Source organism: Bactrocera tryoni, chromosome 3, assembly GCF_016617805.1.
Source record: "Bactrocera tryoni isolate S06 chromosome 3, CSIRO_BtryS06_freeze2, whole genome shotgun sequence".
NCBI lineage: Eukaryota > Metazoa > Arthropoda > Insecta > Diptera > Tephritidae > Bactrocera > Bactrocera tryoni.
The window spans coordinates 38,220,740-38,238,857 of record NC_052501.1 but is presented as its reverse complement, the minus strand read 5'-3'; the positions used below and the strand labels follow the sequence as shown (position 1 = coordinate 38,238,857).

Below are 18,118 nucleotides of genomic sequence, written 5' to 3'. Positions count from 1 at the left end.
ACCACCCATAGCAGACGAAGAGCTCCAGCTGCCGCGAGAAACGCGAGGGACCCTAGCGCAACTTCGTTCTGGATATTGTAGCAGGTTAAACTCCTACTTATCCAGAATAGACCCTGACATACCGAATGTGTGTCCTGCATGCAACGAGTCTCCGCATGATACTGGCCACCTCTTTGCATGCTCTACGTACCCTACTCATCTAACACCCTCCTCCCTCTGGTCCGACCCCGTCGAAACAGCACGTTTCTTGGGCCTTCCGTTAGATGACGTCGACGACGACACAAGTGACCCTTACCATCTCAACGGGGATTAGATATTCCGTTAAAACAACAACAACAACACCACTCTCACCGAATTTTTCCACCTGATCCAGGAAAACGAGTTTTCGTCACGAAAAGAATATAAATGTCGTGTGATGGGCGCACCCGCCTACTTTTGGCCTGGTGTGAAAACCTCAGATACCCGGGGTATAATTTATACCACACTTTGAGTGTTACTGTGTACGGTTGGTGTTGACTGGAGTCCGAGGCTCCATCGGTTTTCAAGCAGGAAAAGGCCATTTTCCGAGACTCTTCAACTCTCGGGAATTGAGGGACAAGTACAAAAACGTTTAGTCAAAACATTGCTCGCCGATAGCAAGGGAACAAACACATAATTTTTAACGAAGCACAGAAACTTATTGACAATAAATGCGGTGACTGGAAAATTATTGCCCGATTTCAGTATATCTGCCCCACAAAGAACGGAAGTGCTGACCACTGATTTGGTCAGAGAGTTTGATTATAATACTACATGCAGAGCCCTTTTTACTGCCGGAGTAAAGACAAGTTTTCAATTTAACAAAAACACGCGTAGCTACCGGATAAGGGGTCTTTTTTTTGGATGCACCAGGAGACAACGGCAATACTTTCTTGCTGAACTTGCTTCTGGTACTGTTGCACAAAGACGAAGTGGTTGCGTTGGTTGTTGGGTCATCCGGAATAACCGCAACCTTGCTAAGTGGTGGCAGAACCGCACACTCAGTATTCAAGCTCCCGCTGAACCTTGCAAGTGAAGAAACACCCATTTGAAACATTAGCAAAAGTAGTAGTCACGATGATCTATTGCAATGGTGCAAATTAATGCAATGCGGCATGGTGCACAAGCGAGCGATTGCAGCACAGGAAAGATATATTAAGCAGCTTGCAAGACATTCGGGGCAATCGAGTCTTGATAGGTGGAATGGTCGTCTTGCTGGCAGGTTGACAATTATCGAGCGAAGTATCGTGGCAGATACGTATACCTAAAGGCTTCGCCGCTGTGGGTTCAAATAGAGCGGTTACAGCTGAATACTAATATGAGGGACAAATGCTTCTCGCGGTCGGCGAAGTTTGCATGCCGACTGACGGATTTGGACTAACGGTCAAATAACTTTTGACAGCCTATTGTTATATTGTTAGCTCGGAAGATAACCTACTGAATGAGGTATTACGAAGTTTGCAAGAAAACTTGACTAACGAGGAGTGGTTGTGCGAAATAGCTATCAAACCCCAAAAAAAATGAATAACAGTATATGAGAGCAATAAGTCCCGCAATCTTGTTTCTCCATGACCCGAGACAAAAAACCATTCCATAAGCATAATCAACTCTCCCGTCCTGTCAGTCTTCAAATTTCTTTCCGATGCTTAAAAGATGGCTTCCGAAAATTAATTTTCCCCAATAATATACGGGTAACCCTACGGATAACACCGCGGGGCAACGCTAGTACGTCTAGAAAATTTACAACTTTTTTGAAAAAAAAGAGGAGAAAAATCTTTGGAAAGTTCGACGCGAAAATCACAATCGTGATTCATGAATCATGACAACAATTTGGAATAAAAAAATAAAAATAACAAGAAAAATAGTTAATTTCGGCTGTACCGAAGCTATAATACAAGAACTTGATTCCAATCCTTCATAATAGTTGTCCGATCTGAACAAATTCTTTGGAGATTGCATTCTTTCTTTCTTCGTTCTTTTCGTAGATACCGCTTACGCGGTTATAGCCGACTTTACCACAGCGCGCAAATTGGAGATTCCAAGTATAGCCAGATCCTTCCTGGTCTTTCGAAAGGAGTGGATATCTTCCTTTTCTTCTGTTTCTCTTAGAGCTGGAGTATTTTCATCCATTCGGGAGATAGAGTTTCTCGAAAAATCGTAGCGCCGACTCATCAGATGTTGTCATCGTCCTAGCTTCTGTATCATATAGCAGGACAGGGATGATGAGTGTCTTGAAGAATTTGGTCTTTGTTCGTCGAGAGAGGACTTAACATCTCAATTGCCACCGAAGTCCGAAGTAGCACGAAGCAAGATTGAAATTAGTTGTAGTTTATACTATCAAAAAGAGCGTGGTTTATAGGAAGTTGAATTACTTTAACATGAGTAAATTCAACTTCCACTTGCCCGGAAGCTCAACATTATTAACATATGTTCGTCGATTACTACGTACGTACGTGCCTTTAAGTCTGTTTTTTGATATTTTTATGAATTTGTTTAGTCGTTGTCCAATCGTAAGTAAATTTTATTATATTATTGTCGAACCATAACTATACGCTATTATACATAGTTCGATTTGCAAAAGGGGTATTTGTCTTTAATTCAATATTCTACAATCAAATCTTTGCCGAAAAAGTGTGAATTTAAATACGGAACAGTCTCTATTGATTTTTGAACACGCTATGGAAATGGGCACATCTATTGGCATATCCATAAATATTTTTGTTTACACAGCTAATCAAATAAACACATATTTTGAATATTCATGGAGGAAACCAACGTATATTTGTTATTAGCGCATTTAATTATTGTTGAAGTACTAAGTAATGGTAGTTGTGGACGTACGAAAGTATCTACATATATACCTATGCTAATATTTGTTCATACAAACTTAACGGACTGTATGTAATTTAAAGTATTTCCTGTTAAAGTTCTTGCTTAATTACATAATTGGAAGTTGTTATTGTAATAAATAAAATATATTAGCGTATTAGGTGGAGCAAAGCAATCATCAATATGACATTGTTTCAATAGGTCTTCCCACTTATCCACTAAACGTTCCTTCTTAATAAAATTTTTGCTTCGAAATTCAGCACCTTTGTTCATACATATGAAAACCTATTCAACATGAATGTGACTATGACAGAAATATAGTTTACGAGAATTCTATTCCGTTGCTTTTTTGAAGTCCGTTTGACAGAAATGGGAAGATTTTATTTACAATTACTATAAAAGCTTGCCATCTTTTCCTTATGATGTTTGCTCATACAACACGAAATAGTTGATAAAATGTTTTTGGATTCATTAAAGTTGGGGTTCAGTATTGAAAATTCAAAAGGTTCTAAGTTCTAGCAGACGGATGAAAAATCAAGATTTTGGTGTTGAAATTCGAGTAATAAAAAACTATTAATTTTGTTACTCTCCCAATTACCAATTAATATATGTATATGTATTATTAAAAAAACCGTTCAGTACTTTTGTTATACACACCATATGAGCACTATGTATAAGAAAAAAAAAATATACGTGAAGAAAGATAAGGCTAGATTGAACAGACAGACTTTGAAAAAAAAAAATCATTCAATTTTGATAAAATTTTCATCATGTATTGGCTCGATTTTTTCAATGATTAGAGAATATGATTTCAAAGATGTGTGCAAAGTTTCAACAGAATTGCTTTAAATCTTTTCGATAAATCGCATCCACCGACTTAAAAAGTGAGAATTGTTCTCAGATCGATTTGAAATTCTGGAAGAATGTTTTAAATATATGAATAAAGCAAAATTGATTTTTTGAAATTTTCGAACCCACCTAACCCCTTAAGTGTATTGTAAATATGAAACAGACCTTTTATTTGAGGATTTTCGACTTTGAGTTTAACATTATAATTTAAATATTGTTCACAGCAAGATATTAAAAAAATACTGTTATTTAGAATATAATTTTGTAGCAGCAGATGCTGATGAAAATGCCATGTCGATGTGTTTGTCGTTGGTCGATTGAAGATTACTACAGAATCACTTTTCATGTATCATATCTTCTCAGTTCTATTTGCCATTATAAAGCCGATTTGAAGAACACAGATGAATTCTTTAAAGCTTTAGACTTTTATGCCTGAAGGAAGAATGTGGAGAAAACGAAATTACCGTCGCATTTGGTGCATTATAAACTTGAACTTATATCATTTCAGCTAATAAAAGTGGAAACACTATAAAATGTAAGTAAAATATGTATTACAAGTTTTGGCAGTATAACATGTAACGACTGAAACCCCAGAATGACTTTAAAAAGAACGAGAAATAATATTAGGAACATGGTGGGACAAAAGCGTCCAATGATCTTGCTTTTTTGAACGTACACAAAACTAATTAGAGATGAAACCATTCAACCCTTGCAAATTTAAAACGGTTACGCGTTTGTCATATTATATTATATTGATCTCACATTAATATCTGATATCTTCTAGTATTTATAACTTGAAATGATATGGTACATACAACAGATTCATGAATCGTGTTTTACTTAGTCCAGAAATAAATGTCGAAAATTTTTTTCCGGCCCCGAACTCCCATTTCGTGTATCCACCATTGGCTTAACAACACCTCAAAGTATTTCACACTCTTTTAATCCAAATTGAGAGAGTATCCATCTCATTCGAATTCGTTTTGATTTAACAATTTTAATTAGGTACTTTGGAACATTTTTTAGACCATCTGGTGGTCTAAAATATGAAGTATATACAAGGTCTGTCGCAAAAGAAACAGAACTGTTTAAATATAACTGTTTCTGGTGGCGCCACCTATTGGTAGGTATATGAAATAAAAAGTTTGATCCCTTGTTGACATTTCGTAAACATTTTAAGACAATTGGATAACTACAATCGATGTTATCGATAAAAAAGTGACAGCAGCTTTTGGTCATCGGTTGTAAAATGCAAAGAGCAAATATTAAATTTTGTTTTAAACTTGGGAAAACGTATACTGAAACATTTCAAATGATGAAGAAAGTTTATGGTGATCAGTGCCTATCCCGTAGTAATGTGCATGAGTGGTTGAAGCGATTCCAAGATGGTCGTGAGGACCTCTGTGACGATCAGAAGTCGGGCCGGCCAAAATCAAAAAAGAAGTCAAAAATAAAGACAATGCTGATTTGTTTTTACGATTCCGAGGGTATTGTACACCGAGAGTTCGTCCCACCTGGCCAAACGATTAATGCTGTGTTTTACCTTGGTGTTATGAAGCGTCTTTTGCCACGCATTCGTCGTGCTCGTCCACAATACCGTGAGGCAGAGTCCTGGCGCCTGTTGCACGATAATGCGCCGTGTCATCGGTCGACGCTTGTCACTGATTTTTTTGACAAAAAACTCCATATTAACCATTAATCACTCACCCTACTCACCTGATCTGGCATCCTGTGATTTGTATCTTTTTGGAAAACTTCATTTGCCCAGAAAGGATACTGGTTTCAGGACATTTTAGCTATCCAAAAGGCGACGACCGATATTCGCAAGAGCATTCCGAAAAATGACCTTAAACACTCATTTGAAATGCTAATTGACCGGGCTAAACGCTGTATCGAAGCACAAGGAAACTAATTTGAATAAAAAAATAACTTTTGAAAAATATTAATTTTTTGTTGTTTTTTTTAACAGTCCTGTTTCTTTTGCGACAGACCTTGTATATGTACATATACCATCTGAATTGGAATAATATAGCCCACTCAGAGAATTCGTTTTTGGGATTTGTTTTTATATATTATTTTATTTTTAATACGCAGTATCGTAAATGTATTAGGATCATAAAACTGAATGCTAATCGTGGTAAATTTCCGTGATTTACATACATACATACATACTTATGTATAATTTTTATACATAATGGTTGTATAACAACACACCATATAATTTTAAGTAGACGGAGCATTAAAGTGTTAAAAACCCAATAAATTAATTAAAGTTCGCGGTGGCGCTCGATTCCAAATCCAAATATTTCCCCGCTTGACAGGGGGAAAAATTCATACTTATATTTGATTGTGGAAACTACAGTGAAATTCAAACATGTACAAGCATGATTCACATTCCCGTTTTGAAAGGTGTGAATGAAGGTGCTCGCAAATGTCGCGAAATTTTACACAAAACTTTGCGGTTTTTTTTTATTTCTCTTGTTCTTCTTTTATGTGTGTTTCTAAACAAACTGATAAATCCAACTTTCGTGGCGTATATAAGTTCCGTTGAAGGTTGAGCTCAAGGCACTCAAGAATTGACTTACCTTGATAAAAGAACTCTACAGTGTGTAACAATTAAAAATTATTTGGTGAAAAATGAATTCCTTGGTGAGTTTGAAAAACAACGAAAAACGAAAAAATTTATAAAATTACGTATTTAAATTAAATTAAATTTAGAAGACAAACAAATTTTGAACATAATTTTCTTCTAAATCTTACAGCGCTTGGCACCCGTATACTGCGTCATCATCATGTTATTTGTAATGGAACTCACCCCCAGCTGCGCTCAATTGTTTTATGATTTCGATGGTTTCGATTATGCTAATAATCCTTTGGACCGACATTTGCCTGCTGGTTACTACTACGTAAATGATGGCCGCATCGTCCCCGTAAGCAGCGACATACGACGCAAGGATTTTCTATTAAGTGGCAGTGATTACGTCTATTACTCACCGGTCGTGCGCGTCAAACATCAAAAGACAAAGAAGAAGTTATTTGTGCCAAACTTATTTGGTTAAACGTAGGAAGTACGTTATGTGCGATGCTGAGAATACAGACTGATCTCTCTAAAACTTAAATATGTGTATTATAAAACTATATAAATTGTACATAACAATGTTTAGCTTAGTATATTATCATAAGTCTAATTTTAGTAAAGAAAAACCCATACAATAAAGCAAAAATTTATACATATGTATATTAATTTTACTAAGCAGGGACTTTTTCGTCAGACTTAGCATTAAGTTTTGGTGTTTTGAACGGAAAAAAGGAATTTCGTACTATTTAAATGAAACATTACTTTTGATGAAAAATATTATACTCGTATGTTGCTGATACCATGAAATCTTCATTAAATAAAATTTGGACTGCCTTTTAAAGACGAAAACGTCCAAAATCGACAAAAGGATTTTGGGTAATTGTAAAATGAAGTTTATATAAATACATAGATAGCCGACACTCTAAACCTATCAAATGAGTGTGAGGGACTAATTGCTGATGGACAATTGGGTATGGAAAGTTGGTCCTGAGGAAGTTCAAGGCAACAGATAATTGATGATTCTTCGATATGAGACAATGAACGAAATATGGCTCCTTAACTCCGTAACATATTTTTCCTTCTCCGTAGTTGTAAAAGAGTGAAGCCTATGTTACTGCGAAGGGGTTCAACATCAATATTCAACATCAAGATTCGAAGAAAATTATATTAAAATAAGTGTGACAAAGAAGTTGGAGGGTTGATTGCTTTAAGTTTCGACATTGTTCAGGTATACTGGATAACTTATTTTCAAGCAATTTTATTTTTTCGTTTCAAAATCGCGAGTACCAGTTATATGGGTGCTTAGGCAAGTTTTCGCCCGATTTTAACCATCTTTGGTACTGTTATTAGACCAAAGTATAGACCAATTCGATTTGTATTCAACATTAAACCACACAACACACGTTTTATTTATTGAGATAACTATAAACTCGATATCCTCCTATGCCCTTTAAATTCAACCTAAATTTTAAATTAGGAATATAGCCCTATATAATATTATTGACTCGATTTTATCCATTTTTATCTATTATAGGCACAATACCACACACGCTGTGGAAATGAGCGATAACTCACATATTGACCAGAATATACAGAAAGTTCGAAAATCCATCTAAAAGGTATTCCATTTCGAAGTTCCTTACATTTTTTTTAAAGAAAAAACCGAAACTTAAAATTTAAAGGGTAATGTGTATTATCTTTCGAAAGAACATTCTTTGTCATTTATATACCTGCATTTCAAATATTGGCCGCGGTACGTCTGAGAAGGTCATCCATTGGGTTCAATTTTCGATAACTCATTTGAGCAATTCGACTGGTAACTGCTCAAGAGCTCACAGCGCGAAGCGATATCGCCTGGAAAAGTCGTTCCATACGTCAGTCCGAGTTGCTGCGAACGGCGCTGAATCATCTCTCGACGGTCCTCGTGTACGCCCTCAGCTACGGCTGTTATATTTTCCTCACTACGTGCTGGATGTGGTCTTTTAGATCGAATATTATACAATAGTAAATGATGAGTCTCGAGATGGGTGATGGTGTTGCGAATAGTACGCCCATTAGACCGATTATGTTGACCATAAGTTGAGCGAAGCGCGGCATCTGGACACGACTCACGCGTGAACTGTCAAAGGATATTGAAAAGTATATCTCTACTTGGATCACCCGTTATCTTATTTCACCTATTATCATGTAATATTCTTTCTTCTATAATTATGGTTACCTATACCTCAGCTCTCCTTCTCAGAAGATAAACAAATTGGTGTATCGCTAATACGTAAACATGAAAAAAATGCAAATTCTATAGTAATTTCTTTTTAATCTTTAATTATAAACGTGGTTTTAACTTTATACTCTTGCAACCTGTTGCTACAGAGCATAATAGTTTTGTTCACCTAACGTTTGTATATATGTATATAAATGATCAGGATGACAATAAATGTTGGAATCCGGGTGACTGTTTGTCTGTCCGTCCGTCCGTGCAAGCTGTAACTTGAGTAAAAATTGGGATATCCTGATGAAACTTGGTATGCGCATTCCTTAGTCAAAAAAAAAATAAGAGTTTGTAGATGGGTGTGATCGGACCACTGACACGCCCATAAATCGCCATTAACAGAAAGTCTATAAAAAGTCACAACTAAGCAATCAATTAAGACATAGAACTGAAATTTGACTTGAAAATTTCAAAAAGTGGGCGGGGCTCCATTCCATCATGAAAATCCCGCTAACTCTCCATATAACGTTACTGTCCAAAACTACATAAAGCGAGATAAATCAATAACTAAATGCGCCAGAAACATTAAATTTTACCATCGAGATGGTATGAGAGCGCTGTTTTGGTGAAATCCCATATCTCGCGACTCGCCCAACCGATTTTGATTTTTGCGTGCCATTCCTTTTACATTTTTATGTCACATTGTGAAAATGGACGAAATTTGACCACAACCACGCCTACTTCCCATAAGCACAATTTTAAATTCCACTTGATTCGTTCAGTTTCCCGTACACAAATCAAGAAGCAATTAATATAACGGGATAAAATTTTGCACGAATAATTTCTTTAGTGTCTGCCACCTTATGACCAAAAACTGTTCAATTAATATAAAGATTTCCGAACTTCCAGGTGACTTTGTGGCCATATATCGGCCAACATATGAGTTATCCCAATTAAATTAAGAGAGCGTGTTTTACTCATAACAGTGTATCTTTGAGCCCAAAATAGATAAATTTCAGTGAAAACTTGGCCCGTATATAACTAAATTTTGGATTTTCGACTTTACTCTATATGATTGGTTTAACATCTTAAAGTATTTACCTGGCTTTGATTCTTGTAAGCTGCAAGAGTGTAAAATGTTCGGTTGTACGCGAACTTAGCCCTTCCTCACTTCTTTATTTTTAAATTTGGTATTTGGGTTTGCAAATGTAAAATGTATTAAATCTGTTAAATCGAAATCATTTTCATTCAAGTGTGAATAATCATTGAAATAATATGTAATTATTCTGCAGACTTTAAAATCATCAAAGAATGGTAATAATTCATTACCAAATAACTGTACCGCACTAAGCTTATGCGCGTGTCTGTTATTTAGCTACCATAATGTTACTAATAAGAAAGTCATGAAATCTAAATTTAGCTTTAAATGAAGTTATAAATCGATGTGTTACTATAAATAAAAATATCAGAATGAAATTGAAGCGTAACGAAACCAGAAACTGCGGATGGACACTTTATTGAACCAAGTGATAATAAATATTGGCGATATCACACGGTTGCACGGATACCAGTATTGGAATGCATAGTATAGACCCAATTGCATACAGTGGCTTCAAATATACAGACTTTTATGAAAAACTAAATACGGAACCCGGATTTGTATGGGTTTTTACAAGCAATTCCTATTTGCATCCATAATTTGACCTAATAAAATTACATATTTTAGCATTCTATTGGGTCTTTAACTATATTCGTGCGGTTTTGTTTTTAAAAATTGTAACATTTATCGAGTAATGCTTTCAGTTCTTAATCAACACACATTGTTGGCCATTTGTGGCACTTTCACTCAGTTAGATCATGTTCACCATAAACTTAAACTAAAACACGTTTAGTTTCGGCTGAGTATTTCGTCAGATTGAAGTTATGAAGAGGACCTTCAAACAAAACTTTTGCAGGTACAAAGTACTATTTTCAGTGAAATAATAATTCTTGTTTATGCTTTAAATGAACAGATAATAATAAAAAAGGGCAGTAGCTTTCTAAGGCATATTTGAAATATTGCAACAATGGAGTAATAATAAAGTTACGCCATCAGTTGGCAAACCGCACTATTATAGTTATAGACCCGAAAACTAACAGATCAATTGAAAAGTCTCCGCCCTATAGCTTTCTTCAAAATGTTTTTTTTTTATTCAACATAGGATAGTTCCCTTCAAGGGTGATACGCCGATTATAGCGACCCTCCAGCATTTCGATACCACTTTTGTAGTGCAATTTGTTCTTTGCTTCCCAGCGAGCATTTTTTTGAGATATGAGGACAGAAAATAGCCACTGGTGCCAGATCTGGAGAATAGGGTGGATGAGGAGCTAATCGAAGCCCAATTCATGTATTTTTTTATATTCTTCACTGAGTTGTGTCACGGTGCATTGTCTTACTGAAACTGCACTTTCTCTTTCTTCAAATGCTGTCAATTTCGACGATTACGTCCTTCAAACGCTTCAATAACGCTATATAATAGTCGCTATTGATAGCTCTATATTTTTCAAGGTAGTCAATAAAAAAAAATTGATTATGCATTCCATATATTACCATATAGACGTTACACTTGTATATTGCATTTTCTCCGCTTTGGAGCGGGTTTATCATGTGCAGTCAACTCAGATGACTGCCGATTCGACTTTGGAGTGAAATGATGAAGCCATGCTTCATCCGTTAGCACATATCGATGTAAAAACTCGTGTTTATAACGCTTAATCATCCTCAAACATTGTTTCGAATTCTCAACTCGTAATTTTTTGGTCAAAATTGAACTCGCGCGGCACTCGCTTTGCACAGAGCTTTCTCTTACCGAAATATTAGTGAATAATATAATGCACAAGTTCAGTTGATATCTTTATAGCACCTGCTATCTCGAACAACTTCACTTTGCGGCCATCCAGTATTATTTTGTGGTCTTAAGGTCTAAACTCAGCATACCAACCCTAACCACAGCGTACCCAGTGAGTGCGCTAAGAAAAACAATAAAAGTAAATATGCTTATTTGAAATTATCTATTTGTATTGATTGATATTTTCTTCATAGTAGTCATTAACCCAAACCATGATTCAATTATAGAAGGTTGTGTCCACACGAAGCGTGCTTCCTCTTACAAAAGAAGTGTTTGTATCCATAAACTCAAGATCATTTGCTTTTTGCTTTTCTCATGAATTCTCTGTTTATATTTTGATGTAGTTGTGTTATTTATAATCTATTCTTCTTCTTCTTTGCTGGGCTAGGCACCGCTATCTAGTTATAGCTTAGTTAACAACAGCGCGTCCAGTCGTTTTTTTCTTTTTGCAAATTGGCTCTAATTCGAAATGCCAAGTGCAGCCAGGTCCAACGGAGTGTATGCATTCTTCTTCCTCTGTTCCCCTCGGCGGGTACTGCGACGAATACTATTAGAGCTGGAATGCTTTCCTTCATACTGACGATATGATAGATTTCGAGGATGACGTTTTAGTTGGAGTTAATGGTGGTTCCAAGATAGACGAAATTATCTATCTTCGAAGTTATGACTGTCAACAGTGACGTGGAAGTTTAGTCGCGAGTGCGACGATTGTTTATTTGATGACAGGAGATATTTCGGCTTGCACTCGTTTACCACCAGACCCATTTGCTTGTCTTCTTTATCCATTCTGGAGAAAACATATATAACGGCGCGGTCGTTGAGACCAATGATATCAATATCATCGAAATACGCCAGTAGCTGTACACTTTTATAAAATATTGTGCATTCTCGAATCAGCTCTGCAGCTAATTTATTTTCTCCAGCAGTAGATTGAAGAAGTCGCACGATAGGGAGTCGCCTTGTCTGAAACCTAGTTTGATACCGAACGGCTCGGAGAAGTCCTTCCCGGTTGGTTAATGAGAGAAAACTACTTAAACATACAAACCCGTTTATTTATACATTGTCAAATAAGCATCTTGCCGACGGATGGTTTACTGTGTACTGTGGGGCTAACTAAAAATAATGTGGATTTAATTCTAGTAGCGTCATATGTATATGTCATCAATATTATTTATTGCTCTTTGTACGCAAATCTCCAATACACACGAGAACAATGAGAGCATTTCTCACCTCTGCGGCTATTCACGGCATTTACTTCCGCATATACACACCTATATATATCACCACGATGTTAACTGGTGATAAATATTTTCATACCATTAATAACAAACAGTATATCCGACAAAGCCACAATATTCTATTCCAGCCACCGGACGGGACGTATGAGCAACATTTAATCGGAAGAACAATTTCCAAAAGCAATTTAATACAAATATGAGGCAAATTGTATGTAGAAATGCGAAGCAAACGAAATAGATAATTAAAATATAATTTATTTCAGATACTGAAGGGTTGCAGTCTGTTACTTGTATTAAGTGCTCTTAGTGTCAAATTACCAAATGTGATGGCATCCCAAGAGAGTCGTACCATTAAAGAGATGCACAGCAGATCTGAGCAAATAGACTCGGTAAAAACTGTTACTACGGAACAATATAAAAATTTTGACAGTTTGGGTCCCCTTTATAATGCTCAGAGCAATGTTCGCATTAAACGAAACGACGCTGGACGCGACAAAGTCACTTCTACGCAAACTAAAAAAGTTAAGTCAAAACGGCGTCGTAGAACCTTTTTTGTGCCGGTTATATGTGGCTAAAGCAGGTTTATTTGGTAGTAAGGCTTACTTCATGGATTCGGTAGTAGTAAACGATTAAGTGTTATTAAAAGTTCAAGAGTGTCTGTAATAATAATGCTAAAACTAATGAATACTTTTAAGATAAACCCATATTTAAGGTTCGTAAATTTAAATATTTTATAAACTAATATTTTTATTAATTTCCTAAGAATTTACGTTAAGTTTGCTAATTTCAAAATAAATGTGGAACTTTACAACGGTATTGCTACATAGGCTTTAAAAATATGTGATACGTAGGTTGCTATATATATGTATTTCTGGCCTAATAATGTAAATAGGCATATTTATCAACAAAAATGTTTTTTTTTGCTTTTTTTTATATTTTTTTTGTTTCGGGCTCATGCGCATAGATCCATGATTCGTCACCTGTGACGATCTTATAAACGTCCTTTGAAGCACCGCGATCGTATTTTTTCAACATTTCTTTACACCAATCCACACCAGCCTTTTTTTGAGCGATTGTCAAATAGTGCGGGATTCAACGAGAACAGACTATTTTTACGGCCAGGTGTTCATGCAATATCGAATGTATGCTGGTGGGAGAAATACATAGGCATGCCTTTATCTGAAGGTATGTTACATGACGGTCTTGCATTATCAGTTCACGTACGGTATCGATGTTTTCTGGCACAACGGCTGTTTTTGGACGACCTTCACGGAATTCGTCTTTGAGCGAGCATCGGCCATGATTGAATTCGTTGTACCAGTTTTTCACAGTGCTATAGGATGGTTCTTCATAGCCATACAAAGATTTTAGTTCATCGATGCACTCTTGTTGTGATAATCCACGTCGAAAGTTGTGCAAAATGATCGCACGAAAATGTTCACGAGTTAATTCCATTTTTTGGCCGAGACGAATTTTTTAATTCCCTGTAAATAAAACAATTTACGATTAAATGACAAAACGTTCTGAGTGATGTTATGCTAAAAAAAGTCAAACTTTCCAATGGAAATGTCAGATTGCACCTGGCAACACTCAGTGTTGCCCTAGGCCAGAATATATATAGCAGCCCTCGTATTTTGAATATTTCAAATCGTATAAAAAAATTTTGGGTCTGAACCAGGAAATGCTTTTAAGCTAGAAGTAATATAAAAATTTTATATTGATTTTAACAAGTTTTATATATATTAACTGCATTAATCCGGATTAATTCTGGAGTTAGTCAAGATAACTACGTTGCTAACTCCCATTTAATCCTCCAAATTTTAGAGAGTTAGCTGAATTTTCATTGGTAACATTGTTAAAAATGACCAATTTTAATCTATTGTGAATGAAAAACAAGCAACACTGATAGCTGTTTTCAAATGTTCAATATAATGAAACAAGAAGTTTTATGTTATGATCCAGTTTTAAAAATAGCGTGTTGATATGTTTTTGTAATATAAAATGGTTTTGTATAAATTGGTCGGCTATCAACCGCAATGTTTATCTTCTATCCATTTTCATTGAAAATATTATAAAAATGACAATCAGCTGTTTACGACAGTTTCAAACGCGCATAGCTGCCTTCTGTCACCTACAAATTTGGACCTGAGTAAGTGCGCAGTTAACCCGGATTAACGCTGCCGTCTGTCAAGGCTATAAGGCAGAGCTGAAATCTGGTTCTGGATGATTCGGGTCTCTTGAACTTTTAACACCCACCTATTTCGCTGAGATCAAAGCTGATGAAATACTTTCAGGTGTTGGAAATACTTTATATTAAATAAGAAAAAATGGTAGCTCCGGCCGCAACGAAGCTATAACACCTTTTAAGGATGCATATCTTATAGAATTAGTGGGTCAAAAATGAGCTTAACTTTGGTTCTATCGACAGTGTGAAAATGAATGAAATCGGAGGATAACCCCGTTCACTCCCCATATAATGGTACTGTTAAAAACTACTAAAAGTGCGATAAATCAATAACTAAATACGCCACAGACATTAAATTTTACCACCGAGAAGGTATGATAGAGCTCAATAGGAGCCTGCATGAAAATTAGACAATGGGCGTGGCACCGTTCACTTTTTTGGTGAAATCCCATATCTCGGGACTCGACCAAGCGATTTCGACAAAATTTAGTGCGTGCCATTCTTTTTACATTCTTATGTCACATTATGAAAATGAACGGAATTGGACAACAACCACGCCTCCTTCCCATATAGCATAATTTTAAATTCCACTTGCTTCGTTCAGCTTCCTGTACACAAATCCAGAAGAAATATAAATAGAGATAGAAATATAACGGCATTAAACTTTCCACGATTAATGTGTTGAGTGTGTGCTATCTTAGGATCAAAAATTGTTTAAATCCAATAGAAACGGTTCAAGCCCCTATGTTTTAGAGCCCGGTTCCTATGATTGACTTTTGATCGAAAATGTTGGTCAATGTGTGATATATATAACTGTAATTAATAATCCTTCTCTTATAATGGTATATCTGTATGTCAGAAATGGGTTGAATCGGACCAATACTTCCATTAGCCCCCATATACTTAATACAAAGATTTTCGAACTGCCGGGTGACTTTGTGAGTTATTCCAATGAAAATAAGAGAGTTTGTCTTATTCAAATCAGAGTGTGCCTAAATAGATAAATTTGAGCGAAAACTTGTCCTAGACCCTATATAACTAATATAAGGATTTTCGAACTCCCGGCTGACTTTACTTTATGTTAAATATGCCTTTTGTCAGCAATTTTTTTATTATTAAAAAAATTTATTGTAACAAACATACAGTATTAACAAAAAATTCTGAAATTTTTGGAAAAAGTATTTTAAACTCGGCCATTGCGACGCCATTTCCGGTGAGGATGACTTCTTTCAAGGTCATCTAAAGTGAAAAAAGTACGTTTTTTAGTTATAACCTTAATTTAGAACTTGGAAGGAAAAAGCTGAAAATTAGATTTATGACAGAAATTTTTACAAAAAAATTAAAATTTCAAATAGTTGTAGGTAATCGAAAAAAAAATTCCTTCTTCCAAGTCTTTAAAAATTGTATCTCAAAGACCTGTGTAAAGTTTTATGAAGATCGGTTGAGTAATTCTCGAGTAATCTTGCCAACCGACTTCAAAAACACAGTTTCGAGAAAATCGCGTTTATAGATGGCGCCCTTGGCTTAGCTAGCCTCGAGCGCACAAGCGCTGTATCTCCGAAACTTTTTCTCGGATCAACTTGGAAGCTTAGGCCAATTTTCTAGAGGTGTTGTAGAATTTAATAAGTCAATAAAAAAATTCCAGTCGAACCCGTAAACCCATGTAACTCTTTAATTGAGATGTCAAAGGTTTTCCTCCTCAGCAAATTTGGCTGATATTGCTTAAGTGGTTAAAAGTTCTGTGTACTAAGGATATAGGGAGCGGTAACGTTCAGTTTTTGAGAATTTTCAGCCACAGATGTCCCTCACTACTGCGATCCCCTATAGAAAATTATAGTTTTCTTTCTTAATTTTAAGCTTAGTTTTAGCTTAGTTTTAGTTAGTTAGTAGTTTTAGCATTCATATATAGATATATGTAATTGTATCTATCTCGGTTAGCTATAGTTAGAAACAATATTTAGGTGAACAAGTTTTTTGTTGTGAGAGTAGACAGTTTTAAAACTTACGACTCAACGAGTATAACAGATGCAAATGGTTTGCGTATTTGCTAATATGCTGCTTAAGAATTCTCATTGGGTTACAACAATTATTTAAGCTGACTTTACTGTAAAAACTTAATAACCAAACCAGATACTGCGTTAAACTTAAGTCATATAAAAATTAGTGGAATCATAAACACGGTTCAAAAACTGAAAACATCAATTTCCAAAATTAAATAATGTCAATAGTCGATAAAGTCCATGAAAAAAAATTACGCAGTAATAATATTTTCGGTTTTATTGCAATTAAGAGATGTGCTCAATGTGCTATATAAATATAAAGCCTGAAATTTATTTCCAAACAGTTCATAACTAATCGTCAATCAATCTAACCAAGATGTTTAAAATTATGGACTTGTCGGTGAGTGTTTTTGAAAAATTTTGCTACATAAGGAAATAACTGAAATCCTACGAATACTTAGCTCACATTTTTGCTGATGTTCAGTCTCGCATTAGCTGTGTTTGGGGTTCAAGGCAAATCAGTCTCCGCGGTTCAACCAGTATCCCCAAATATAGTCGAAAATCTAGAAGTAAATGATGTGCCGAGCCGTGCACGTCGCAGTTATTTTTGGGTGGAAGATGGCTCGGATAAAGTGACTATTGTGGAAAATAAACATTTACGGCGCACCTTAGAAGACTATCGCCGCAAGGTGCATGGTGAAGATAAGCAACGTGACGAGAGATATCGGCCACAATACGAGGAGCGTCGTGAAGAGTATGGTGAGGATGAAGAGGTGCAAGAACATACGCCATTATTTGTGCCAAACCTTTTTGGTTAAATAAGTGCAATAACAATTTTATGTGTTGTTATATTTGAACTATTTTAGTTATCTCTAATTAGTTATCTTTGAGTAAGTTCCTATTACATCCATCATTTAAAAAAAAAGTCTTATAATTTTATTGAAATCAATTTGGGCTTCCCAAAATGCTTATAATATGAAGTCATTAGTAAACTGTGAATGGATTATTTTACTAACTTATGTTATGGACACTTTCCATGACATATATATACATATACATATATATAAACTAAACTAACAGGACTAAATTTTAGTATATGAGAAAAAAGCCAACTGAAGGCTGAATTATCATGTTATTAGGGGTATTCAGAGCCAAACCACATTATCGTTAAGAAAACAGATCCATTTAATTTCACTTAACGGTCATAAATATTGACCTATAAAATATAAAAACAGTTTGTCAACTGGAAATCAGAAATCACAAAATTAGGTATACTGGGGATAGGAAGGAAAGTACGCTAATTACCATAGTTTTACCAAACTAT

At 35.5% G+C, this 18,118-nt stretch overlaps 2 protein-coding genes across 2 annotated transcripts; both read left to right on the top strand.

Annotated features, from left to right (window-relative positions):
* The first annotated feature begins 6,310 nt into the window (after positions 1-6,310).
* On the top strand, positions 6,311-6,755 carry LOC120773122. The gene is made up of 2 exons (XM_040102118.1): positions 6,311-6,345; positions 6,459-6,755. The coding sequence occupies exons 1-2, from the start codon at positions 6,334-6,336 to the stop codon at positions 6,753-6,755; spliced, it is 309 nt and encodes a 102-aa protein (XP_039958052.1). The 5' UTR covers positions 6,311-6,333.
* A 10,415-nt stretch (positions 6,756-17,170) lies between these two features.
* Positions 17,171-17,612, top strand: LOC120770147. The gene is made up of 2 exons (XM_040097337.1): positions 17,171-17,194; positions 17,256-17,612. The coding sequence occupies exons 1-2, from the start codon at positions 17,171-17,173 to the stop codon at positions 17,610-17,612; spliced, it is 381 nt and encodes a 126-aa protein (XP_039953271.1).
* The last annotated feature ends 506 nt before the right edge of the window (positions 17,613-18,118 follow it).